This window comes from Equus przewalskii, chromosome 2 (genome assembly GCF_037783145.1).
Source record: "Equus przewalskii isolate Varuska chromosome 2, EquPr2, whole genome shotgun sequence".
Lineage (NCBI taxonomy): Eukaryota > Metazoa > Chordata > Mammalia > Perissodactyla > Equidae > Equus > Equus przewalskii.
Window position 1 is genome coordinate 52095258 of NC_091832.1, and position 26504 is coordinate 52121761.

The following is a 26504-nucleotide window of genomic DNA, read 5'->3' on the forward strand; positions in this document are numbered from 1 at the left end:
TTCTAATGAGCCTTTGCCATCTGCTCGTCTACATTCCCTACACGTATCATCCCTTTTTATCCTCACAGATACTTCATGAGGTTTGGAGTGATATCCCCATTTTTCAGACAAGGAAACTGAGGCACAGAGAGTATGAGACCTTGCCCAAGGCACACGGCTAGTAAATGGTGGGCTGGACTTGGAGCCAGCCGTGCGGACTCTAGGTGTCTGCTCTTTCTCTCCACGTGCTCCTGAGCCATCCTCTCCACCTCTGAGCCATGGGATTTGGTGTTTCTGCATGTTTATCAGATGACCCTAGGTGGCATTGTGAATATGGCTGAGTCTGACTTCATTGCCTAGCCTCCCTGTGCCAAGCCCTGTGTCCCACTTTCAAGGTCCCCTCCAGGTCAGGGACCTCCCTTGTTGATCCTGTGGGAGAGGAGGAAAGGGACCTTCCTGAAAGGCCGGCCTGGGCCCAGCCCGCTTGCACATGTAGCCTGGATATTTTTGGATATGGGTGAGAGGGAAAGGCTTCTGAAATGAGTGGCTTTAGGGGGATGTCCTCGTTGGCCAAGGAAGGGGCACTCTCACATGGGGGCCCAACGCTGATGGCCCCTTCTCAGGACAGAGCACCGCTGTGGGGAGCCCATTCTCACGCTTGAGAAATAACATTCCCCAACAATCAAGCTCCCACTCTTCCCTGCCTCTCGGGCTCCTCTGGCTTACTCCCCTCTCCGTTCCGGGGACTCCGCTCTCCCCTGCCTTGGGAATGCCCGCCACCCTCCTTTCCCCTGCTTCCAAATCTGACCTGTCTTTATTGCTCACCTCATGCCTATTTCCTTCTTCAAGCTTTCCTCAAGTGGTCCTCAGGGCCCACAACACTTATGCTGATACGTTATTATTTGACTTTCCACCTACGTAAGTCTTGCCTTCTCAAGCAGGCTGCGTATTTCTTGATAGCAGCTACCATGTCTTGGTATTGGCAGGAGCCCTTGGGAAAACCTCCTTTTGAGGGGCTTGGGCTCCCCAGGAAATGCCACTTGGTTATGAGGCTGTCTTCCTTTGGTCACAAGATTATCTACTAAATTAGTGGAGCCTACAGGCCTTGCATTATAAATAGGTGACATCATGGCTTCCCCCAGGGGGCCCCTGCAGGAAGTTCTTCTCTGCAGGACAGCTAGTTGCCACACCCACTGGAGCCCTCACAGATGACTGCATTGAGAGCAGGGGGTGGCCTGGAAGGATGCCAGCCTCTCCACCAGCAGTGACATTGTGCCCTTCTCTGCAATGTGGAGAACTAGAGCTCCTTGCTCTCCTCCGGGATAAGACAGGCGGCAGCATTACAACTTGCCTTTTGACCTGCGCCTATCTGGTGAACACATCGTGTCTCTGATATCACATCATTGCATGATGTCCTATCGTATCCTATCTCTCTGTGGAGAGCCCACGGCATTAGTTCCACCGTTGGAGTTAGGAGATTAGTTTCAACCAGACGAAAGAGGCTTTTACTTCTTCACTTATTGCATTTCAGCACTGAGCGCTCACTTCGTAGGCCCTCAGGAAATATTTGTTGAGGAATGAATGGACAGACGGGAGCTTCTGGAAAGCTCATGTCTTTTGCTCTGTGGAGTCAGGCCACTTCACTCCAGCTGCTCAGTGTGGTTATACCATCATCGCAATGTTGGAATGTACTGACGATACATACCAGAATTTGTATTCTGTTTGGTTTTTTCCCTGGCCAGCCAGAGCACTGCTATCCGCATAAGCGTGCAGGACTGCGCTCCTGAAAAAGGGGCACACTTTGTGCATTGGATCCAATTGTACCTGCTGACGTAGAAGGGCTTATCTAAGTGCATGCTACCTAATAATTGTTTCCCTTTGGGTTGGTCCTTGATATGTGACTGCTAGAGGATAATTTTCAAAAAAGGTAAAATCAGCACTCTCATGCAGACATAAAGTGAGCACGTTAAAATTTTTACTTAACTCGTTATTAATGAGGGATCTGGTAAGATCTTAGAACCAGTTCAAAGGGCAATCTAAAGAACGGACACATTGATAGATCAGGAGTATTTTTGAGTTAATTTTATGCTTACAGAGAAGTTACAAAAATAGTACAGAGAATATCCTGTACACCCTGCACCCAGCTTCACCTAAAGTTAACTAACGTCTTGCACGACCATAGAACAATTATCAAAACTAGGAAATTAGCCTTGGTACTATACTATTAATTAAACTACAGAATTTACTGGGATTTCCTGAGTTTTCCACTAAGCCCTTTTTCTGGTCCAGGATCCAGTCCAGGATCCCACATCGTGTTTAGTTGTCGTGCCTCCTTAGCGCCAGTCTGTTCCAGCTCCTCAGTGCTATAGACTGAATGTTTGTCTCCCTCCCCAAAGTCATATGTTGAAACCTAACCCTAATGTATTTGGAGGTGGGACCTGTGGGAGGTGATTAGGTCGTAAGGGTAGAGCCCTCGTGAATGGGATTAATGCCTTTATAAAAAGACCCCGCCCGGAGAGCTCCCTTACCCACTTCAACCATGTGAGGACACAGCAAGAAGGAGCGAATTATGAAGCAGGAAGCCGCTCTCACCAGACACCCAATCTGCCAGCACCCTGACCTTGGACCTCCAGCCTCCAGAGCTGTGAGAAATAAACGTCTGCTGCTTGTGAGCCACCCAGTCCGAGGGCTTCTGTTATAGCAGCCTGAACAGACGAAGACACTCGGTTTTTCCTTGTCTTCCATGACTTTGACATTTTTGAAACATACGAGTCAGACGCTTTGGAGAGTGCTTTCTCATGAGTGGACTGAGGTCGTGCGTTATTGGGAAGGGTACCGCAGGGTGACCCACCCTTCACAGTGTGTCAGATCAGGGGCTGTATGATGTGGACCTATTACTGGTGATATTGACCTTGATCGCTTGGTTAAGGTGCTGTCTGCCAGGATTCTCTACTGTAAACTCACTACTTTTCTTTTTGCAATTACTAAATATTTAGGAGGAAATACTTTGAGACTATGCAAATATCCTGTTTCTGCTTAAGTTTTGCTGTGGGTTGTTTTTAAACTCATCCTTGCATTAGGCTTTATAAGTCTGATTACTTCTGACAGTCAGCGCCAGCCCTGCTGGGCTGCTGCGCTGAGAAAGTGCACTCGTTGCTCTTTCCTTTTGTCCACTGCCCGCAGGCACAAAGAAGTCATGCTGTTCCCTGCAGGGGTGTTGTGTGGGTGTCCACCCCTCGCCAAAGACATGAGGATGCTCCAAAGGCCTAGGAAAAAGGCAGCTGGAAATATAATATAGGAAATGTGATAGGGATGTGGAAAGAACTTTAAATACGAAGATAAGCTAAAGAAGTTAGTCTTTGCAACCTGGATAAGTGAAGGCTGGGAGGAGGAGGGTATGAGAAGGTAAACACGAGCTTGTTTAGTGTTTCCTTAAAATGCTGGCAAACTGAGACACCGTGTGGAGTAAGGAGAGCTTGAAGCTCAAAGGAGCTCATTTCAAAAGTTAAAGCAAGGAAGCTTGACTCTATACCATGGATTTTGTTACTCAAGAGGATACAAACCTAAAATATATAAGTGCTCTGAGGCTATGGATACACTTCTGGATGGGCCCCAGAGTAGGGGAGGCCAACATCACACAAACCTGGTGGCTACAACAGCTAGTGGGGCATAGTAAACATGTGTGGCTTGGATGGCCCCAGGGTCCAAGCCAGAGCAGCAGTCCCCAGGCTTCCATACGAAGATGATTGGGACCCTGCTAGGCTTCCAGGTTTGTGAATCCATTGTCACCCCCCAGAACCGCTTAGGGGAGGCATCAGGGCCACCAACATGTGCTTCCTTGATCTCTGCCCTGTTTGTATCCTGCCGTAGCAAATTCTCCCTTCATCCCCCACCCCAGGCACAATCTCATCCAACCACATCTTGGGACCACTTTTCATCTTTCTAGAGCAGAATTAAATCAAGGATTCTCCTAGCAAGAAAACAATTCAATCTCAGGATCAGATTCAATCCAGAATTCTGGCCCATGTTGTTAGCTACTGCTGTCCCTGAACTCTTCAGGTCTTAGGTACTTGTCTGCACTGACCACCAAGAGCTAGTGGTCCATATCAACTCTGCTTTGACCCGTGGTTCCCTCACACCTGGAAAGCAACGTCAGGTCCTGGTCCCCTGACTTTTGGCCTGTTTGTGACCATGGAGACCAAGACTCAATGGTCTTTGTTTTTGTCCTCCTTCACGGGGTTTTGTGAGACATCACTGAGGTGATTTTTACAAAGTGCTAAAAGGTGGGGTGGGGGAAAGGGGGTAGACAGTAGGAACTCCCCCAGTTTCACACGTGTCTTTGGAAGTTGTCTGAAGAGTTCAGCTTTAAGTGTGTTTCTTCAGCCTTCCCAACAAATTGGTAAGTTAGCTACTGCGTTCACGGGATTTCCTTTCTGCTTACCCGAGTTAGAAGGACTTTATTTTCTGCAGCTGAACCTGACAGATGCAGGTCCAAGAGAGAAATGACCAATAGTGTAAAGAAAGGGATATAATTATAGACAAAAAGGTATTTTTAAAATTACGAGTAACATGTATAACACTGTGGTAATCAATTTGAAAACAGTGATAAAACTGATAGCTTTTCAGAACATATAAAGTATTCGACTTTACAAAAAATAAAAAACACAAACAGAAAAATAACAATGAAAACATTGAAAATGTTATCAAGGAATTACCTTCTGGACATGTACTAGACCCTGGTAATTTTATAAGAAAATGATTTCTAAAGTAGCAGGATATTTTATTTAACATTAACTGATGCATTTTTTAATTAAATGTAACTCCTGGTGTCTCCTACTTGCCCACTGGCTCAGTGTCCATCCTTCACTCCAAGGCATTCACCGCTTTATGACCAGAGCAGAGAGAGTGGAGCAAGAAAGTCATTGCTCAGCTTTGAGTTGCAAAGCAGGTTTTACCTTATTGGAGACACAGAGCCTGACTGCCAAAAACACTTGATTTTCAAGAGCCAGATTTTTGAAAAAGAAGATATGTTTATTTTATTTTGTATTAAAAAAAACTTTGACTTTACGAATCAATGGCCATAGATGAAACCAAGGAGGACATAGAGTTTGTGATCACAAAAGGACAGTTTTCTCACCCCAAAATGAATGAGAGCAACTAACTGGCAGGAAGAAAGGAGATTTGAAGGTGATACTGATAGACATCCAACGAGGAGTCTCTGAAGAGGGCTCAGCACCTACTCTCTTCTGGTTGAAACCGAAGGGCAGGGTGAGAGAAACCTTGGGTGGTTTCAAAGGAGTCCCAGAGCAGAGACCCATAGGCTGGCTTTCCATGGCCCTGCAAGCCTTGGAGGACATGGAACAAGGGTGGTAAAATCAAAATGGTTGAGTAGATCTTCTAGGTGAATAGCAGCCTTACTTGCTCCCTACATCCTGGGCAGCTGAGGGAAAGCAGCCAAGCCCTAGGGGCCCTTAGTATTGAGTAGTGAGTAGGCAGATAGACAATCTTGGGGAGTCCTGTCATCAGAACAAGGATGTGCAGTGTTCATGCGCTCACTGCCAACCTGATGCTAGAACTGGGCTGGGAGTGTCTGCAGCAAATGCCATCACATGGCAACAGGAACGAAAGACAGGAGGTGGCACCAGCACCAAGTAACTCACCTCATGCTAGAAAGATGAGTAAGCCTCCTAGAATTCGGATTACCATGGGGAAGAGAGAGGAAGGAGGGAAGAATATTGAACTGATTTCAGCTTATACTCTGAATTGATGTGTTTCGATACAAAAGTGGCTAAAATTTATGAGTAAGTTTTCTCTCAGCAGCAGAAATGGGCTGTCTTGAACTAAGTGTCTGTTACGGAGAAATGAAGACAGTTACATATCTGTATCTCTGAACCCGTGTGAAATTCATACCTGCTACAAAAACATAATGGGTGCAGATATTGCTCATGTTGTAAAAAAGTTAACCATTAGAGAAATATATAGGAAGTTTCACAGTACATTTTACAAAGCTAGCACAAGTGTGATAGCAAAACCTAAGAAACTCCAAAAGAGAGTAATTACCAACATTTCTTATGAATAAGAAAGCAAAAATCCTAAATATCTAGCAAGTCAAATCTAGCAATGTGACAAAAGAATGGTTGACTGTAAAAAGTTGGCTTTATCCCAGGAATGTAGGGATGATTAAATATTAATAAGTCTATTAATGTAATTATCCCTTTAAAATGATTATCTCGATATCAAAGAAAACCATTTGATAATTTCCAATGTCCATTCTTAATATTAAAAACATATTTTTATGGAAGGATATACCTTGTTCATGGATAGGGAGATTTAATATTGCCAAGATGTCAACGGTGCCCAAAGTAGTCTACAGATTCAATGCAATCCCTATCAAAATCCCAATGATGTTTTTTGCAAAAACAGAAGAATCTGTCCTAAAATTCACATAGAATCTCAAGGTACCCTGAATAGCCAAAACAATCTTGAAAAAGAAGAACAAAGTTGGAGTACTCATGCTTCCTGATTTCAAAAGTTACTATACAGCTGCAGTAATCAAAACAGTATGGTACTGGTATAAAGACAGATACATAGACCAATAGAATAGAAGAGACCCCAGGAATAAACCCTTGCATGGATGGTCAAATGATTTTCAACAAGGGTACTCAGACCATTGAGTAGGGAAAGAGCCATCTTTTCAACAAATGGTGCTGAGAGAACTGGATATCCACAGGCAAAAGAATAAAGTTGGATGTTTATCTAACACCATATACAAAAAGCAACTAAAAATGGATCAAAGACCTAAATGTAAGAGCTAAAACTATAAAACTCTTAGAATAAAACATAGGGACAATTCTTCATGATAATGGATTTGGCAATGATTTCTTAGATATGACACCAAAGACACAGGCAACTATTGAAAACATAGACAAATTGGACTTCCTGAAAATGAAAAACTTTTGTACATCAAAGGACACTATCAACAGAATAAAAAGATAACTCACAGAGTGGGAGGAAATATTTGCAAATCACATATCTGATAAGGGATAATATCCAGAAAATACAAAGTACTCCTAAAACTCAACAGCAGCAAAAATCAAACAACCCAAATCAAAAATGAGCAAAGAACTTGAATAAGCATTTCTCCAAAGAAGAGATATAAATGACCAATAAACACATGAAAAGATGCTCAACGTCACTAATTCAGTAGAGAAATGCAAATCGAAACTACAGTAAGATACCACCTCACACCCATTAGGACGGCTACTGTCAAAAACAAAAACAAAAACAAAAACCCAGCAAATAAGAAGTGTTAGTGAGGATGTGGAGAAATGGGAACCCTAGTGCACTGCTAGTGGGAATGTAAAATATGCACCCCTGATGGAAAACAGTATGGGGGTTCCTAAAAAAATTAAAAATAGAATTACCATAAGATCCAATAATTACACTTCTGGATATATACTCAAAAGAATAGAAAGCAGGACCTTAAAGAGATGTTCATAGCAGCATTATTCACAACAGCCAAAAGGTAGAAGCAACCCAAATGTTCATCAAGAGATGAATGGATGGAGAAAATGCAATATACATTATAATATATTATATGATAGAATATTATTCAGCCTTAAAAAGGAAGGAAATTCTGACACATGCTACAGCATGGATGCACTTTGAAAACATGGCTAAGTGAAACTTAGTGAACTTTGACCCAGACTAAGTGAAATAAACCAACTGCAAAAGAGAAAATACTGTATGATTCCACCCATACGAAGTACTTAGAGTAACTAGTCAAATTCATTGAGACAGAGAGTAGAATGGTGTTTGCCAAGGGCTGAGGGGAAGGGAGATTGGGGAGTTAGTGTTTAATAGATAGAGAGTTTCGGTTTGGCAAGATGAAAAATGTTCTGGAGATCAATGGTTGCACAACAATGTGAATGTACTTAATGCCACAAACCGTACATTTAAAAATGGTTAAAATGGTAAATTTTATAATGTCTGTATTTTACCACAACTTAAATAAATACATATAAAAAAATTAAAACTCAACAAAAAACCACATCTAAGTCAACTTAAAATAGGAAGCATGGGGCTGGCCCCATGGCCAAGTGGTTAAGTTGGTGCGCTCCACTTCAGTGGCCCAGGGTTTCGCTGGTTTGGATCCTGGGCATGGACATGGTATCGCTTGTCAGGCCACACTGAGGCGGCTTCCCACATGCCACAACTAGAAGGACCCACAACTAAAATATACAACTATGTATTGGGGGGCTTCGGGGAGAAAAAGCAGGAAAAAAAAAAAGAAGATTGGCAACAGTTGTTAGCTGAGGTGCCAATCTTTTAAAAAAAAATAGGAAGCTTTATCTAAATGAATTAAATAAGATCTACATTAAGTCATAGACACATATGGAGAAAATTATAAAAATATAATATTAAAGAAGTCTTGACTTAAAAAAACTGAATCAATGGAGAAATATCTAAATATCTAGTTGGGATAATTTAAAATTTTTTAAATATCAATCATCTTTAAATGAATCTATAGGTATAAAGTAATTCCAACAAAAATTTTTGAGATAAAACATTATGGTCTGTCTCAAGAAAACAGCTCAATGAAACAGAATTAAAAGTTCAGGAATAAATCCAAGTGTGAGTGAATATTTAATATATGATAAAATTGGGATTTAAATTGGGGAAGTACAGAGGTTAGAACAATTGACTATTCAGATAAAAATTAATTCTAGGCAGTTCAAATAGTTAAAAGTAAAATAAAAAACTATTAAAGAATGAGAAAAATGATATAAAGTATTTATATAATACTGGGAGAGGGAAAGCCCTTACTAAGATTAAAACAAAGAAAGAAACAAAAAACAAAATATTGATGATGTCTCCTAAGAGACAAAAATTAGAAATTTTTGAATGCCAAGACACAAGCATAAAATTATTAAATGCCAATAAACAGATAAAAGTCAAGAACAAACTAGGAAATAATATTTAGAACAGATGACAAAAGATTAATATTCTTAATATACAAAGAGTTGTTATAAATCAATATAAAAAGAGTATTATTCCACTGAAAAATGAGTAAAGTTTATGAATAAATAATTCTAAAAAAAGAAGAAATAAAAAGATGACTAAAACAATGTTCCAGCTCACTAACAATGAAAGAACACAAATTGAAACTAGGTACATTTTGATACATAATGCATATCAAAAGCCTTAAAAATGTTTATACAGTTTAACCCAGCAATTCTACTAGGAATTTGCCTTAAGGAAATGTCGACATATTTTCAGTATTATTTAAAATAGTAGTAATTTTGAAACCGTATGTCTAACAAGAGGGAGTTAGACTTTTTAAAATGATAGTATTTTATACAAGGGAAACTATCGCTAAAATGTAGAAAATACACCACTAAAAATTATGTAAAAAATACTAAGTGTCATAGAAAGATGTACACGATTGTAGCAGTCAGGGTCCCAAGAGGAACTTGATGGCACACTCAAGTTAGGATAAATTGAGGAGCGGTTAATAAAGGGATTACTTACAAAGGTAAGGGTGGTATGTTAGGGGAAACACAGGGATGGTGCAATAATCTGGGGCTAGGAATAGCAAACTGTCAGCTAAATGTAGACCTCAAGGGGTGCAAGGAGGGCAGGGCGGGGATGAGGGTGGGATGAGTGAGGTACCTAGGATGCAATATTTGAGGACACATTCACCCTCAGGTTGTGCAAACGAGAGTGAGTGCATCCTCACATTTTTGCACTCTAGGCACCTCCCTGGACCCATCCCAGTCTTAGCCCTGGGGGAGAAAGGTATTAAAGGAGCCTGAAAGGAGGAACTTGCAGAGATGGCTGTCTAGAGAGGAGTAGTGACCTTTAATAGGGGACCAGAGGCAACCCAAGGGGACCCCACAGGCAGGATGCCTGAGATAAATATCCTGTCCTCAATCTCCTCCGTCCTCTTACCTCCTGCAGGGCTTCCTCTCACCAGACCCGTCTGGAAGCCAGAGGGCAAGGTTGCTCCACAGTCAGCCTCCAGGACAGACAGCAGCACAGAAAAAGACAGAGGGGATCCGAGGGACACAGAGATACCCACAGAGCAACCCAGAGTTAAGCAAAACGAGCAGGGTCCACAGCATTCTCTCTGACCTCATGCCCACGTTCACCCGGACGTCATAGTGGCATACCTGGGGTGTGATAGTACATTATGGTTGATTTTTAAATAGCTTTTGCTTTTATGTATTTGTAAAATTTAATAGAATGAATGTCATAAAAAGAAAAGAAGAATTCCAAAAATCATATAGAGGTTATGGCCTTAAGAAGATGAAGTAAAAAGCCTGGGTGAAAAAAAGTCACGAGTGATGAGTGGTTATTCTGGGGGGCAAGAGTTGTAGTTTTGTTTTTCTGTTTGCATCTTAATCTTTTTCTTTCTTTCAAAATATTCTAAAGTGAACATATGTTTTGCTCTCATAAATCCAGGGGATATTCAATAAGTAGATTGTACATAGTAGATATTCAATATGTAGATATTCAGTAAGTAGAGGGAGGAAAACAGATAGCATGAGATGGAGAGAAGAGAGAGAACAAACTAGAATCTCCCTGAATGGCCACACTGCCCTTCATGTGAGCTGACATTCCCAGCCCATCTATATTTCTCTGCAGATTCCATTCAAATATGTAAAATTATGTTATGATTTTTTCAAGCTCCTTTTGCTCTAAAATTCCTTTTAGAGAAGAAACACAATTCTTATCGGTACAGACCTCACAGCCTGCAGTAATAGTCATGAGATAAGGCAGGCAAACATATGGCTTCCCTAAGTACATACAGACATAGGGAGGAGCGGGGAAAGTCACTCCCGCAGGCGTGGGCGTCACCGCTGCCTTCTCAGGGGCTGCTCCAGCCTCCACGACATGCCGTCCTCCATGTCTCCTCGTCGAGGCCACCTCTTCACTCCCTGACGACTTTGAAACCCAGCTCACTATCTTCTTTACTTGGGGTTCCACATCCTCTAGGTGAATTCATCATTCACAAGTCTGAGCGATTCAACATGATGGCTTCTTCGTTCCTCAGCTATCTCACCCCCCAAGAGCCTTCCCTCCCTCCTGTCTTCACTACCTCCTCCCCAGGGCACACCTTGAAGCTTACCACCTCCCTGAACTGCTCCCCTTCTACAGTCTGAAACCCACATCCCTTTCCAGCCTCCTCTTTCTAGCTGTCCCACTCATTCACTTCCTCCTGCTACAACTGCGTCTTGACCTCATGAAGCCTAGCAGTCTCGTACACTGATTGTTTTCTCCTACAATCACATCCTCCTTTCAACCCAGACTCCTCAGTCTATGATTTCTACCACCAACTGAGCTCTCTTTTACCTTTGCCTGGATGTCTTACCACGGGGAGTGGCCGACAGAACTCCAGCCTCGAGAAATCCAACTTCTTGCCTTATCTGTCCTTAAACCAGGCTGCAAGGAGAAAGCACATGACTCCACAGATGATTGTTGCAAACTTGGGATGGTCTTTCCCTTCAGTTGGATCCTCAAGGTTGCACTATCTGATCTGTAACTTTCTAATCCCTTCCTCCTTTCCCATTCTTCACAGTAATAATTTCAAACCTTCCCTACCCTCAGCAAACCTCCCTACCTCTCTTTCAACTTTTCTATTTTACAGAAAAGATAAAAGCTATGAGACGAGAACTACCTGAATTCCTCAACCTTCTCCCAACACAATGGGAAAGGCATCTCTCCCTGGATCCGAGGCTCACCTCTCCTTTCATACCCAGTCCTCTCCCTCTCACCCTCACTCAGTCCATGAGTTGTTTCCTTCCTTTCCTGTATCTTTAATCCCTCCCTTTCAACTTGGTTCTTCCTACCAGAACTTAAATATGCTTACGTCTCTTCCATCTTTAGAGGATTTCTCTGTAGTGGATGCCACGATGCATAACCCGGAGGCCCCCTTCTGGACCGAGGCATCCATTCTCCCAGCTGCCAGGAGAGGTAGCTGCAGACAGCTCACAGCTCAATCCCCCTATGGGAATTGCCAAAGGGAGCTGCCTTGCCCATGGTGACACCCACTCTGAAAGGCAGGCCACATGCTATGACTGGTTGGCACTGGGGTATTTTAAGGGTACCCAGGATTTGTTTTAAGCAGGTGTGGTAAAGCACACAGATATGGAAATGACTGTCATGGAGGAAGAAGTCTATACTCACAGATCCCTAGAAACAGGAGGCATGGCAGGCCATGCAGGGTCACGTGGGGAAGCACCAGGTGGGTCAGGGGGCAGAGAGAGAAGGGAAAATGTGGGTGAGAACCTTTATTATGGTTTCTATGGGAAAGGACAGCAGTGTAAGCAGGTTTAGGATTGGCTGGTTTGAATAATTTCATGGGCTCTGGGCCACAGGGGCTGTTCCCAGTTGTCTGGTGCCTGCCCCAAGGGGATTAGGGCAGGGGGTTAGTGGCCCTGAGTATAAGAGTCAAAATAGGAGGCAGTCAGGGGCACGGCCTCTGGGATTGGTTGCTCTGCAGATGGAAGTCATGCTCACAGGAGAGTCGCTTTCTATCTGTAGGAATTAGCTAGCCCTGGGTGGGGCAGTCTCTCTAGGACGAGCAGGGCTCCAGATATCAAAACATCAGAAAATACAGACATTAAAAACCATGACTGATACATGAGGTAAAGGCCCAACCCCCTTTGCCTTGATGTGAAACAACTCTGAAGGCCACCCCAGCCCCACAGCTGCCAGGAGCTCTGCTGAGGCCTGTGTCCCTGCGTCACTGTCCAACTTCTCCTTCGGCGGGCTCGTGCTGCCCCCACCTCCCCCGGCAAACTTCCTGGTGCACACCTCCATCTCAGCCTGTTTCCCAGGGAGCTGACTGAAGACACTCTCTCACCCCCACACCCCCACTAACCATCACCCCAACTCTCTCCTTTCCTCCACACCGGACTTCCCGGAAGAGCAGCCTCTGCTTGCGGTCTCTACTTCCACAAACCCACTGGCCCTCCTTTGGCTAAGCCGTTCCCAGACTTTAGCGTGAGTCAGCACCACACGGAGGGCTTGGTAAAATGTAGGCTGCAGGACTCCACCTCCAGAGCTTCTGTCTGAGCTGAGGCCCAACAATCTGCTTCTCTAACATGCTCCCGTGTCAGAGAGCCCCCTGCTTTAGCAGCCCCGCAGTTCTGTCAGGAGGAAGTCTACACTTCCTCACAGGCCCTTCCCGATGTGGCGTCCCTTTACCCCGTCAGCCTCATCCCTCATCATGCCTTTCTGAATCTGTCATCCAGCTGCTCCGCGACAGTTGTGGTTTGTGATGGAGACATGCTCTCCCTCCTGCCCCTGGGCCTTTGCACACATTTTGTTTGCTCTGTCGGTGCTTCCTCGACACCCCTCACTTCCTTCCCCTGTCTGGTTAGCCCCTTTTCAACTTCCCGTCTTTTCTCAAGTCACTTCTTCAGGGAAGTCTTGATCCTCCACCGCCCCCTTCATTAGCAGCCCTTACTAAATTATCACTGAGTGAATGGAAAAATGGATACTGGGGAGGCAACTCTCTTTGATCACAGAAACCCCTCCTGCCGGCTGAGGCAGAGATGGCAAAGGCAGAGGGAGAGGCCACCGTAGGGCGTGCTGGGCGCACGGCTCCTGGGGACAGTGGGGAAGAGGCTGCGTCTGCAGAGGAGGGGTGCACGGTGGATTTTCTCCTCTCCCTTGTGTTCCACCCTCAGCGGACAGACAGCAGAGGCAACCTCCTCGGCCGACAGTCTTGTCCTGCTCTCCTTAGCCCTGCAGCCCACTGCCTCTCCCTACCCTCCCACACCCCACCACCTGGGTGGGACGAAACCCACCCTGTGCACCAGCTCCCCCAGGGGAGTCTCCTCCCCACGCTGGGGCTTCCAGCCAGCTCCGGGGGGGCACGTGATCGCTTTGGTATGCATGACCAGCTCCCCGGAGTGATGCTGTGAGGGGTGACCTTGACGTCCAGGGCAGAACCAGCTTCACTCCAGTTTGCTGATGTGCCGCTGGGCTTGCAGGGAGGGGAGGCGGGGGCAGGGGCAGGCTTGCTTTTTCTCTGCAGTTATTTGGCCCCAATTTTCAAGCCCAGGTTACATAACACCTGAGGAGAACTACGCTCCCCGGCACCCACACCTTTTCCCTTTCTGTGGAGCATTTCACAGGCTCAGCTGCTTCCCAGAGAAGGTCTATTTTAGGAGCTGTTTTCATCTGACCTATATTAAGCACAGTCACAAGGCACAGGCAAGTTGTGGGGTGCAGGGTGGCCTGCTTGCTCTTTGCATTTTTTAGTGTCACGGGTGAGCAAGCCAGACAAACTGGTGCCACAGCTTGGGAGCTGCACCTCCGGTGCCCATAGGCCTCGCCAGGCGACGGGCCACAGAGGCTCTAGGCCTCCAGAGTCTGCCCGGAGCAGCGCAGGCCCAGCCACCTTCCCCTTTCACACTTCTGATTTGTCCCCCGTGAGGCCCGGCTGAAAGACAAAGCCGTAGTCACTGCAGCACTGGCTAGCGAGAAATTTAGGTTCCCTGCAGGCCTGGAGTCCCCCAGGCCGGGCCAGCACGAGCCCAGCCTGTGAGCAGCTGTTAGCAGAGTGGTTACTGGCCAGGAGTCCCTCCACGGAATTCTTCCCGCGTTAATAATTAAATCCCACGACCAGCAGGGGGCGAGGAAGGGCTGCCGGGAGCCATCGGGCCCGGGTACTGAGCACAAACAGGTCGCCCCCCCCACCCCCCCCCACCCCCCCACCCCCCGCCCCGGAGTGCCCACCACTTGGAGGGCCCGTGGATAAAACAGCAACAGAAACGACTGACCCACTAAGCACCCCGTTTGCCCCTCGTCAATGGGGGTAGCTCCTGGATCACCATGTTCTCCCTTGAGTGTCTTCTTATTGTCTCCCTAGGAGCACAGGTCCGATTCCAGGGTCTAAACCTCTCCCCATGCCGCTGACCCCAAACCTACATCCCGGAGCCTCCTCTTTCCTGAGAGTCAAGCCCATGTCTCCAAACAGTGTCCCACTGACACACCACGCTTCAAAGCAGAGCGGCACGCCACCTTCCCACTCAAATCGCCCCTCCCCCAGGACGCTGCGCTCTGCTGGCCATCCACGTGCCCCACACTCTTTCACCTTAGAAGGCAGAATGGATACTGACGGGGACTTCTCTAGCCGGCTGGGGAGATGCTGACGAGTTGTCCCCTCAGAACTGCCGGAAAAGAGTCCTGGCTTTGTACTGTGGAGACAGAGGGGTTTCTGCTCCCATCCCTTGTAATCCCAGGGCTCCCCTCAAGATGCTGAGTTTGTCGTGCACACCAAAGTAATCACATGGCTCCCCCCAGAGCCGGCCAGAGCGCCTGGGGAAGTGGGGAGGTGACTCTGCTGGGAGAGCTGGTCCTGGCCTTGGTGAGGAGGGGAGGGGTGGAGAGAGCAGATGGCTGCGGCAGCTGAGCAGAGCTGGACAAGGGTGTGTGAGCCACATGCAGAAGTGAGAGGAAATTTAAAAAGTTGAGTTTGGCCTTGAGGAGTGGAAAACCAAGGATAGAGGAGAGAATGGGGAGCGCATTCTAGGCAGGAACAGAGCCCTGAGAAGGAGCAGAGGCGGGTAAGGCAAAGTGGGTCCATCACACTGTCTGCGGGTGCTCTCCCAGTCCAGCAGAGGGTGGGTCAGGAGAACAGGAGGAACCGGCTGGAGGAGGCTTGGATGCCACACACCCTTCCAGCTGAGGGGCTCCTGTCCTCTTCTCTTCCCATCCCTCCCAGCATGGCAAGGCCTACACCCCTCCCCCCTCCCCCTGCAAAGGACTCCTGAGTAGAGGAAGTGGAAGCTGTAAGATGCTTTCTGCAGGCTGAGGCTGAGACAGCCAGGGCTGGAGGCGGCCCGGTGGGCGTCCCAGTCTGTGAACAACTGTCTCCCAGGACGCCGGGCAGGAAATGTCTGTGTGAAGCCTGCCGTCGTCCGCAGGGGCAGGAATGCTGGGGAGGTGGGGAAGCCAGGACAAAAGGAGCAAAGGGAAGGACCACAGAAGCAGGGCCAAATAGAGGCAGTGAGGGATTTGGGAAGAAAAATCCACCTTGCTTCATCAAGGAGTAAAGAAAAGGCAATATCATTTTCTGCCCAATGAAATACCAAAAGGAAAAATAATGGAAAAACAGAGACAGCAATCCCAACAGAGGGGATATTGTCATTTTCAGTTGGAGTAAATGTCAGAAGCATTGTTTATGTTGATATGGCATAATCAGGAGAACGCTTTTTTTAAAAATGATAATATACATATCAAGATGCAAGCTCCCACTATTTGACTCAATTTTTCCCCTTACTGCTAATTTAGAAATGTTCTAATGAAGAACAAAATGCTCCTTGTCCACTGACCACCTGCTACACAAAGGCAGGAAAATGACTTTCACCCCAGAATTCCAGCGCCTTCACTTTGCTAGAACATGGTGGGTGCTCAGTCAACCTTTGTTGAAAGAATAAATTTGCAAAGAAAGAAGTGCTTTGACAATTGCAGGCTAACTCTGGAGAGGTGGTTGATTCCATCAGGGGACACCCATTGACAGTAATACTAAGCAACTGTTAGAGAAGTGTGAATAAGAAAATAGCTAGAAGAGATATTTAGGGACAATTTGGGAAATAGGGTAGTAGATGATATTGGAGAATTTTTCTTAATTTACTCATGTGATGATGGTTTTGTGGTTATGTAGGAGAATGTTCTTTGAGCAAATGCCACGTTAAAGTATTTAGAAGTAAAATGTCATGATGTCTACAAGTTATTTTGAAAAGCTTTGGCCAAAAAAAAAAGCGTATAGGAAAAATGTTAACAATTGTTAAGTTTAGATAATGGGAAGATATGTGTTTATTGCACTATTTTCTTTTCAATTTTTTTGTATGTTTGCAAATATCTACAATAAAAAGTTAAAAAATATAGTGTATACCATACATGAGGCTAGAAAAAAAGAAAACTGTAATGTCTTCTAAGATTGATAAATAAAAAAAGCAAAAAATGTATAAAGAGTGTATAACACGGAAATAGAAGAGCTGAAAATAATTGCCACTCTGATGTTGAAACCATGCAAGGTACCTTTTACTTAACTTCTTGTTGTGTTTTCTTATCTTTGAAAAGCACATTTAAAAGCTATCTACAATAAGTAATTCACTGCCTACCTTCCTATATGCTTTACATATTGTCAGGACATATGCGTATATATGTATGCATATCTTTATTAGAGTCTTTTATGCACCAATTGGTTAACACATCTAGTTGGAACTTGTGTTTCAACTTGAGTTACATTACATCGTCTTTTATCACTGACCTCTGGCATGCAATAAAACAATCCAAATACTGTTTGTACATTAAGCAAAACATCCCCTCAAATTTATTGCTTTAGTGACGTTTTACAATTGAAAGAAAAGACCTGGCAAAATATTTCCTTCCTTTTTTCTTCCTTCCTTCCTTTGAAATTAATTGATTTGTTTTATTTTGGTAAATAATTACCTTTTGTGCTTCTCATCCCCCCTCCCCCATTCCTCATCAAAAGGTATTACATACTAATTTTTAAAATCTGAAAAATATTAAAATATACAAAAAGAAAATTTTAAGACCCTTAATTTCAACAGTTAGAAATAGCCAGTTTACATTTTGTGATTTTTTTCCATCTTTTTTCTCATGTATGAATTTTTCGTTATAAATTGAGATCATACAGATGAACAGCCATGTATGCTGAGTGGTATGTGTGTGTGCCATACACACTCCATCTTATGGACATACCAGTGCTTATTTAAAACTGCCCCTGTTGTAGGGCACTCAGTGCTGTAGACTGAATGTTTGTCTTCCCTCAAAGTTCCAAGGTTGAACCCTAACCCCCAGTGTGATGGCATCAGGAGGTGGGGCCTTTGGGAGGTGATTAGGTAGTGAGCAGGAGCCCTCATGATAGGATTAGTGCCCTTACAAAGAGACCCTGGAGAGCTCCCTGCTCCCTTTCACCAGGTGAGGACACAGCGAGAAGATGCTGTCTATAAACCAGGAAGTGGGCTCTCACCAGATGCTGAATATGCTGGCACCTGGATCTCGTACTTCCCAGCCTCTGGTACTGTGACAAATATTTTTCTGTCGCTTACAGGCCATCCAGTTTACAGTATTCTGTTATAGCAGCCCAAATGGACTATGACACTTAATTTAATATTTTTTCTTCATTTTCCCCCCTCTATCACTAGTGTTATAAAAATCTGATACATAACTCTTTTCCTCACTTTTGATTATTTCCTTAGATTTTGTCCTTAGGATTTTCTTGGATCAAAGTATATGTATTCTTTTGAGCCTTTTAATATATATGTAGGAGAGGGGAAAAAAACTTTTTCTCTACTCTCTTAGGTTTACTGACTGGGGCCTGTGAATTAAACTGACAAAAGATGGATCAACAGGGGAAAAAGTTTATTCAGATACACATGACAGACAACAAATGAAGTAGCTAGATCATTAAATGGTTAAAGTGAAAGGCTTATATACTTAGTAGGGAAAAGGCAGGGAGGAGAAAAAGGCTTCTATGGGAAGGATAAATAGGTTTCTTTAGGAAAGACGAATAGATTTTCAGAACAAAGGAGAGTTAAGAAAGTGTGTGATGATGTTTGTATATACAGATATGAGTGATTTCCGGCTCCTTCAGGGCCCTGCAAATCCCCCAGAGAAGGGATCCGAGGTAGGTTTTATTTGATCTATTCTGGGAATGGATCCTCCCTGAAGAAAGGGTTTATGGTAGACTTATTTCCCAGAAATTGTTGCTTTCGGTCAGATGAGAGAAGCTCTGAGAAGGCTTCTTTCTGCATCTGTTGAATCTCAAACGTCTTCAGCTTAAAATAATCTTGATCCCAACTCTGGGCTTCTGAGTGGGCCCTCACATATTTCGTCTGATAATTTTCCAGAAACGTTTTACTAATTTATACCTCCACCAAGCAGAGGGGGTTGTGTATTCTCATTTTGAAAATTCCTTACTGATTTGATAGATTAAAAATTGATCTAATTTTTACTTTGTAAAAATAAATGAACAACTAGAAGGACCCACAACTAGAATATACATCTATGTACTGGGGGATTTGGGGAGAAAAAGCAGGGAAAAAAAAAGATTGGCAACATTGTTAGCTCAGGTGCCAATCTTTTAAAAAAAAAACAAAGTGAGATTAAGCCTTTTAAAAAAAATTGTTTACATATTTATTTCCTTTTTTAGTGAATTATATTTTCATGTTCTTTGCCTATTTTTATTTGCTAAAAAAATTTACTAGTAAATTAAAATCCTTCAGATTTTAAGTGCTAAATTGTTACATTAGAATATTTATAAGGACAAACTGAAAAAATTGTGTCAAGAGAAGTAAGAGTTCATTTAATTGTCAAATTCCTTAATAATTCTGAAAGCACAGAAGGGTCAGTTTATTGAAGGAGGACGATTTTGATTGTTACTCTCAGTGAAAATGTGAACCAATATCCAATACCAAGTTTTCTTAAAAAACAAACTCTGTGGATATTTAAAATTAGAGCTCTAAATCCCAAGGACGCTAATCTTCTAACAGCCTTGTGCGACGTCCCAAATACTTTAGAAATCCCAAATTACAACTTTGTGCTTCAACTTGATTACACTAAGTGTGCCTCACCCCACAGCTATGACCCCAAACCAATATTTTCTAATTTGCTAAATCTCCTATATTTAACTTTCCTCTTCAGCCGCAACCAATTAAAAGAAAACACTAAATTGCTCTGCAGGACGCCACTCCCTCTTTCATGTGTGACACGTCATCTGAGATTAAAGCAAAAGAACTTGTTTACACCTTTTCCAATGTTAAATAACCTACAGATTTTCCTCTGAGATTTACAAATGTGTTTTCCAGAATTCTACAGCAGTATATATACAAGGTTGGCTTGTCAGATTAAATTTTTCCCTTCCAGTCTCATTTCCTACTGTAAAAGTCACTTGTCAGGGCCTGGCCCAGTGCCTGCCGTGACTAGTTCAATAACCGTTTGTTGACTGTAGTTGATTTAACCACCGGTGCAAGTGAAATGGCTCTTTAACTCTGGTTGTGTTGACAATTCTTTGTAAACTCATGCTGAATTTTATTGCTGACCAAAAGCAAGAGAGCTGTGGGCTAGTCTGGCGGAGCGATCTGAGCTCACCCCGTGCCCGCCCCACCCACACCTCACTCTTCCTGCTTCCCTGGAGGCTTGAGATGTTCTCCCCACTAGGGTAGGCCCTCGAGATTGTTCCAAGCACGCCGGGTTGAGAGCAGAGTCTTTGCCCACAGACTCATTTGAATAAGCTGCGCGCCCCTGCCAGCTCACCGTTGCAGCTGCTGCAGGCCCCTCCCCGGGTTTGGGGGTGGGCAGAGGGAGGGGACAGAAGGTAGAGACCGTCCCAGCTCCTTCCTCCACCTACCTGCCCCTGAAACGGCTCTGTCTACTCTCCAGGGGTTGCAGAATGAGCAGGAGGCCCGCTCTGGCCAGCATGCTCTCACAAGAATCTGCCAGCTTCTCCCGAGGAGTTCAAGGCCTGAGCTTGGCCCCAAGTCCAGTCAGCTGAGCTCCGGCTGGGCTGCCGAGGCGCCTTGCTGCTCAGACCAGGCAGCCCAACATCTGGACCAGTACCCTCATGCGCAGCTGGCCCCTTGGCCCACTCCCCAACCCCAGGCCTCCCCACTGCGATCTCAAAGGCTCCAGTCTATAAATGGTGTTGTCTGTCGCTGCAGAGGCTAACCCCGGGCCCTCCCCAGGCATTTCTGCAGCTGAACTAGAAGAGAGTAGCCACCTGTTCTTCTCTGGCTCTGTCCTCTGACCAGTCCACCTAAACCTACCTGCAGGAAAACGCAGAGGCTACTGGTTTGGGGCCATCATCCCTGTTTCTATCCTGCAGGCCAAGGGAGGCCCTGGGCACGATGGCAATGCCTGTTTTGGAACTTCTGCCCCAGTCTCCTGGCCTTTCCATCTATTAGTAGGGGGCTCTGCTCCACTGTCTCCTTCCATTCCCTTCCCTTTCCTAACTGAAAAAGTTAGAAATATTTTTTCTATATTAAAAGATACAAATTTTAAAATATATATTAATATATAAAATATTTTTTCATTAACTGAAAAATGTTAGTTCCAGAATATATATATAACTTGCACAAATCACTGATGATAAGAAAATGACTGTGTCCAAAAAATGGGCAGAGGACATGAACGGGTACCTCACAGAGGAAGAAACACAAAGGCACCGAAACATGTGAAGACTCCCACTCAGCCTTGTTAGAGACCAGAGAAACAGAGCATTACCACCCAGGTACCATTGCGCACCTAACAGAGAGGCTGGAGCGTAAGTCTGAAACACCCAGTGGAGGTGAGAATGTGCACCAGCTGGAACTTGTCTACACTGCCGGCTTCAGAGCCACGTGGGAAGACACCGAGGTGCGATGTTGTCCAGTTGAGCATGCACATGCCCTGCAAGTCAGCAATGCCAGTTCCACGCATTTACCCATGAGAAATGCTTGAGCATGTGCACTTGAAGGCAAGCTCAAGAATATTCCAAGAAGCAGCTTTCATAAGAGCAAAGAGCTGGACAGCAGAATACTATGCTTTAGCCCTAAATACCCAGCAGTGAAGACAGAGGAACCATGGCTCCCCACGTCGGTGTGGCTGTACCTCAGCAACATGAAGCTGAGAAAGGCAGGTCCAACAAGACGACGTGCATGAAGTATCACACCATTTCTCAAAGCGTAGAAACAAGCAAGCCCAAACAGTGTATTACTTAGGGAGGCCCACCCAAAATGATATAAAATACCTTAAGTCATGCAGGAAATGACAAGCACAAAGGGCAGTGTAGGGGTCCCTCTGTGGAGAGGTCAGGGGGGAGAGGGAGTCCCACACGAGGGGCTTCAAGCTTGCCGTGTGTTGGCCGTGTTCCACTTTGTAAGTTGAGTAAGGGGTTCACAGCTGTTTGGATTCTTATTGTTTTATCAGTTGGGTGCATGTAATATTTTAATGTACCGTACAGTGCCTTATGTGAAGATAGTGGGGACTGTAGAAGGAGGTGCTCGGCCACCCGGAACCTGTCAGTGGAACTCCTTTAATTTGCGCTCGGACAATCTGACTCGGGATTCCAAACTCTTAAACCTACCTGGTCATGATGTATAGTGGTCTTATTAAAGGTGATTTTAAGTTGAGAACAATCCCTGAGGATAATAATTGGTGTGGGTATCACGGCTCAGGCTCGCTGCTTTATCCCCGCCTGTTACTCCCCCACATCTTAGAGGAGAAGGGGAGCTGAGTGCTGGACACGCAGACCGCGGAGCAGGGCATTGCCAGGCCTCTGGGCGACCTCTTCACTGACCCACTGTCCTGGCCTGGCTGATGGTTCCTCTCATGGAAGTCACTCTTTGGGGCTCCACAATACGCTGCAGGCTGTTTCCCAAATCCACTGAGGATGTCCCCTGGTCCTGCCCCGTTCGTGCACTTCCAGGGGTCAGCCTGTCAGAATGGCACAGAGCCCTTTACTTCCCGGGAGAGGAGCTGGAAGGGGCAGGTGAGACTGTGAGTCCTTGAATGCTGGGAAGCTGGGGGAGATCAGACATCATGGGCAGTCTGGGGGCAGGGAATGGGGAAGCAAATCACCTTCTGGAGGAGTGAAGGCAAGGGGGACACACAGAACCAGGGGGCCACTGAGAGCTATGGAGGCACGCATCAGAGACCCGCAAGAGCTGAGTGGGAAGCTTTCCTTTTTCACGGAGGAGGCCCCCGATGGGGAGGAGTCGGGGCGATGGCAGACCTGAATGAGTCCAGGTCTTCAATTCCCAGCCCAGTGCACGGTCATGACAACCCGCCCTTTCCTTCTCCGCAATTCCACCCAGAGCCAGCCCCTCACATAATATCCAAAATGGGGAGATAACAGGGTTCCAGTCATTGGGAGGGATACGTAAGCCCCATCAACTGAGGAAGGGGCTGTCATTCTTAGCATTCAAATTGGGGGCTATCAAAACTTTAAGACTCACAAAAGGGTAGACTGAGGTCCAGAAATTCATTCCAAGAAGCACAGTGGCCAGTCTAGGTTTCAAACTCAGTCACTGAATCTTCTCGAGTTTCCTGGCTGGCGAGCCAGGTATGTCTGACCACCGCAAGCCATCACTTTCCCTGTTTATTGTCTCCCTGTGTGCAGGTGAGCGGAAGCAGGAAGAAAGCCTTCCTGTCTAGCAGCTGCACACCCAGCCTCACTTCTCCAGCCTGGCTTCCCTCTCCACAACTCCATACAGCCTCCAGCTCAGGGCGCCCAAATCAACCACCTGTGGGGGTAAAGCAACAGTGCTGTTCCCTGGCTCCCGGCCGGGCTCCCAGGATGTGCGTCAGAAAAAGCCAATGAGTGAAATTCCAAAGCAATGTGAGTCACCGAGGAGGAGGAGAGGCCAGGACAGAAGTCGGAATGAGAGCCTGAGGACAAACCAAAGGCAGGGCCCCAGGGCCAGGGTCTGGGCCGAGATACCAAGAATGCTCACCTGTTCAAAGATGGGAATGGGACCTCCTGCCCGGGTGGCTTATCTCTGGGCTCTGCGCAGCCCTAGATGGGGAGGGAACTAACCAGGAGGCCAGCCCTCTGGCCCCACCCCTGGATATGGTAACCATGTCCCTCACCTGGCTCCCCATAGGCTGGGCTTGGGTTCTCAGCCCTTAAAGTCCATGTATTGTTTCCTCACACATTCCCTCCCACTGACCTGGCCCAGGACACTACTCTTGGACAGGGAATGGTGACAGGCCAGCTCGGTCCCAGAGGAGAGGCAGCAGGTAAGTCTACGACTCACACCCCACCAGTCCGAGACCACCCCGGGCTCTTTCTCTGAGCCTAGGTGCTCCCCTGTCTTCACCTGGTCCTTCCCAGCACTCAGGAGGATGTGCGGGTCTCAGAATGCAGTCTCCTCGGAAGGAGGGAGATGTGAAGGCAGCACCAGGGGTGGGTGGGGTAAGGAATCAGGTGTCTTACCCATCGAGGTATAGCAGCCCCTCAACTGTGGCCCAGCAACCCGAGGCAGCCAGTCTCAGGGCAGGCAGTGGGGGGTTCCACCTGCAATGGGAGAACCCGGAGGGAGTGTCTAAGGGGCCACGAGTCAGCGGCAGGCCTGGGTTCCCCTCTCCTTGTGAACCTGGCGAGGAGGGAAGGGGAGGCAGTGGAGCAAGCGGCTGACCAGGCATGTCTCTCTAACAGCCCGGTTCATCCCAGTCAATCAAAGGCACCCCTGGCCAGGACGGAGCCAGGGCAGCCTGTGACTCTGTGGCTGCCTAGGCCCTCTCGCCTGCTCTGTCTTCTGTCCCTCCCCAACCTGCAGGGCCACTGCCAATTCCAGCGATGCCTCCACGAGGCCAGTTATCCTGTGCTTGGCCTCTCCTGCCTGCTCACCCTGGCCTCTGTGCAGCCCCTGAACAGCTCCTCTCACTCTTGGAGCTCCCCAACCCCTCAGGCAGTAGGATGCATTTCTCCAAACAGGAACTGAGCAGCATCCTTAGCCCTAATTCTCACCCTCTCAACTTGGTGCCTCTTTCTATTCCCACCTGGCCAAGGACTCTCAGGCTTGCACTGGGAATTCCTTCCAGGGCAGCAGAGACCCTGGGCCAGCCTGCGGTCACTTCCTGCAGAGGAGTAGCTGAGCAAAGGAGCTCCTTTTGTTCTAGGCAGGGACCAGGCTGAGGCTAAGGCTTCTTGGGACCTGAGGGTGTCCCTTCTAGGCTGCGGCCACTCAGACAAGGGGCCAAGGCTGAGAGGTGGGTGGCCATGGGCATTAGCAAAGGTGGAGATGGGTACAGCCCATAAGTGTCAGCCTGTCTAAGAGGGGCTGTGTGAAGTGACCATTTAAGGATCTAGCTGACCATGTTCACAGTTAACCTTTGCCCAGGGCTCTAAGCTACATTAATTTTACATCTTCTACCTGTCTCCCCATCTCTAGGGCATATTTCCTCATCCCCAGCTGTTGAGACCTGTCAGATCCTCCGTTGCAGATATATATACACATACATGTGTATATATACATACATATGTATATATATACCCCATCAGTTGAGTCAAAATCCTGTGCCTTGAGGCATGAAAACATTTCCACATTCTTGGCTCCCTGTGGGGCAAGGATTGCTGGGTTGGGTGTGGGCTGGGAGAGGGGTTTGAGGCAAGTCTTAGCTAGTCCGTTCCTGCTTCTCTGCTTTCTGTCTCCCTACGGCCACGGAGCTCCTGTTGACCCTCTCCGATGGCAGAAAACAACATTGTATGATAACATCACACAGTCAGAAATTCAAAAGTGGGGGAGGTCATCCAATGGAACCGCGTGGTTTCACGAATGAGGAAATAGAAGCCGAGAGATAAAGTCCGGTGCAGGGGCCACAGCACTGGGCCTGACATGGCCACACACTCCCTGTGTGACTGTGCATGGCCATTTTCCACTCTGGCCCTCAGATTTCTCACCTGTAAGATAAAGAGGGTTATTTTTGTATGAATTAAGAACAACATGTTAATGCTCTAAAGTCAGGGCATGAGGTTGTAAGGGACTCAGGGGCTGTGTGGCTTCCCTGAGATGTTCTGAGCCAGCTGCTGGGTTGGAATCCTTGCTCTGTCCCTCCCGCTTTGCGACCCTGGCAAGCCACAGCACTGCTGGAAGCTTCCATTTCCTCATCCATCAAATGGGGATAATTGTAGCCTTTCCTCAGAGGATTGTTTTGAAGTTTAAGTGAAGTAGTACATGTAGCCCAATACTGGGCATGTAGTAAACTCTTGATAAATTATTGCTATTATTAAAATTAAGGCTCCCTGATGACAGGGATGGAGGTGTTATCATTTTATGATCCTCACAAGCTCTGGCACAGTGTCTGGCACTAGTAGGAGCCTCAGATGCGTGTGATAAGTGAAAGAAAGGATAAATGAGCGAATGAACAAACTAGTCTCACTTTTCTCCAGATGCAGGATGAGTGATGTGACTTGGGTTGCATGGGCAGGTCATGTGCCTTCAGTCTGGAGGGCTGTTGGTGGCCCACACCACCTCTGCCCACAAAATGGCCACTGCGTGGGCCCTGGGGAGGCAGTGTGCGCTCAGGACTCTGACCAAAACCTCCCAGCACCGTGGCTCCCAGTCCTCGGTTCTGCATGGGTAAAACGGTGGTTGGAAGGGACATAAGCCGAGGTCTGCTGGAGCCAGTCTGCTGCCCCAAGGTCTCCCTGCTGGGGTGTGAAGATGGCAGGACGTAAGTCCCCTCTTTACACTGCCTCTGGCTTGAGGAGATTCCTTTCAGAGAGCAAAAGAAAAACAAGGTGGCGGGGGTGGGAGGGGGTGAACTTTCGAGCATGTGGTGAGGCCCAGACTACGAGGCTAAGCTGAGGCATACCTTCCAGTGGCCTCAGAGGGCCCTGAACTGTGTTTCCAAGGGCGCAGCGGCAGCACCCTGCTGCCCCTGCCACCCGGCCGGCTGAGGTCCTGCCCCACAGGCTGTCGAGTGGGCTGACCTGTGAAGCTTTCCCCTCGGTGTCCCGGTGTCAGCTGCCCTGTGGTCTGGCCTGCCTCCCTTCTTCT

At 46.5% G+C, this 26504-nt stretch overlaps 1 protein-coding gene across 2 annotated transcripts in view; it reads left to right on the forward strand.

Annotated features, from left to right (window-relative positions):
- The first annotated feature begins 23362 nt into the window (after positions 1 to 23362).
- The window catches only part of RHOBTB2 (Rho related BTB domain containing 2), a 30220-nt gene continuing 27078 nt past the window's right edge, over positions 23363 to 26504 (forward strand). Inside the window, exon 1 of one of the 2 annotated variants that reach the window (XM_008522963.2) lies at positions 23363 to 23742. In XM_008522963.2, coding sequence (XP_008521185.2) covers positions 23703 to 23742 — 40 coding nt within the window. In that variant the 5' untranslated portion in view covers positions 23363 to 23702. The remainder of the gene's footprint in view (positions 23743 to 26504) is intronic. The other variant, XM_070611301.1, reaches the window with a different exon arrangement.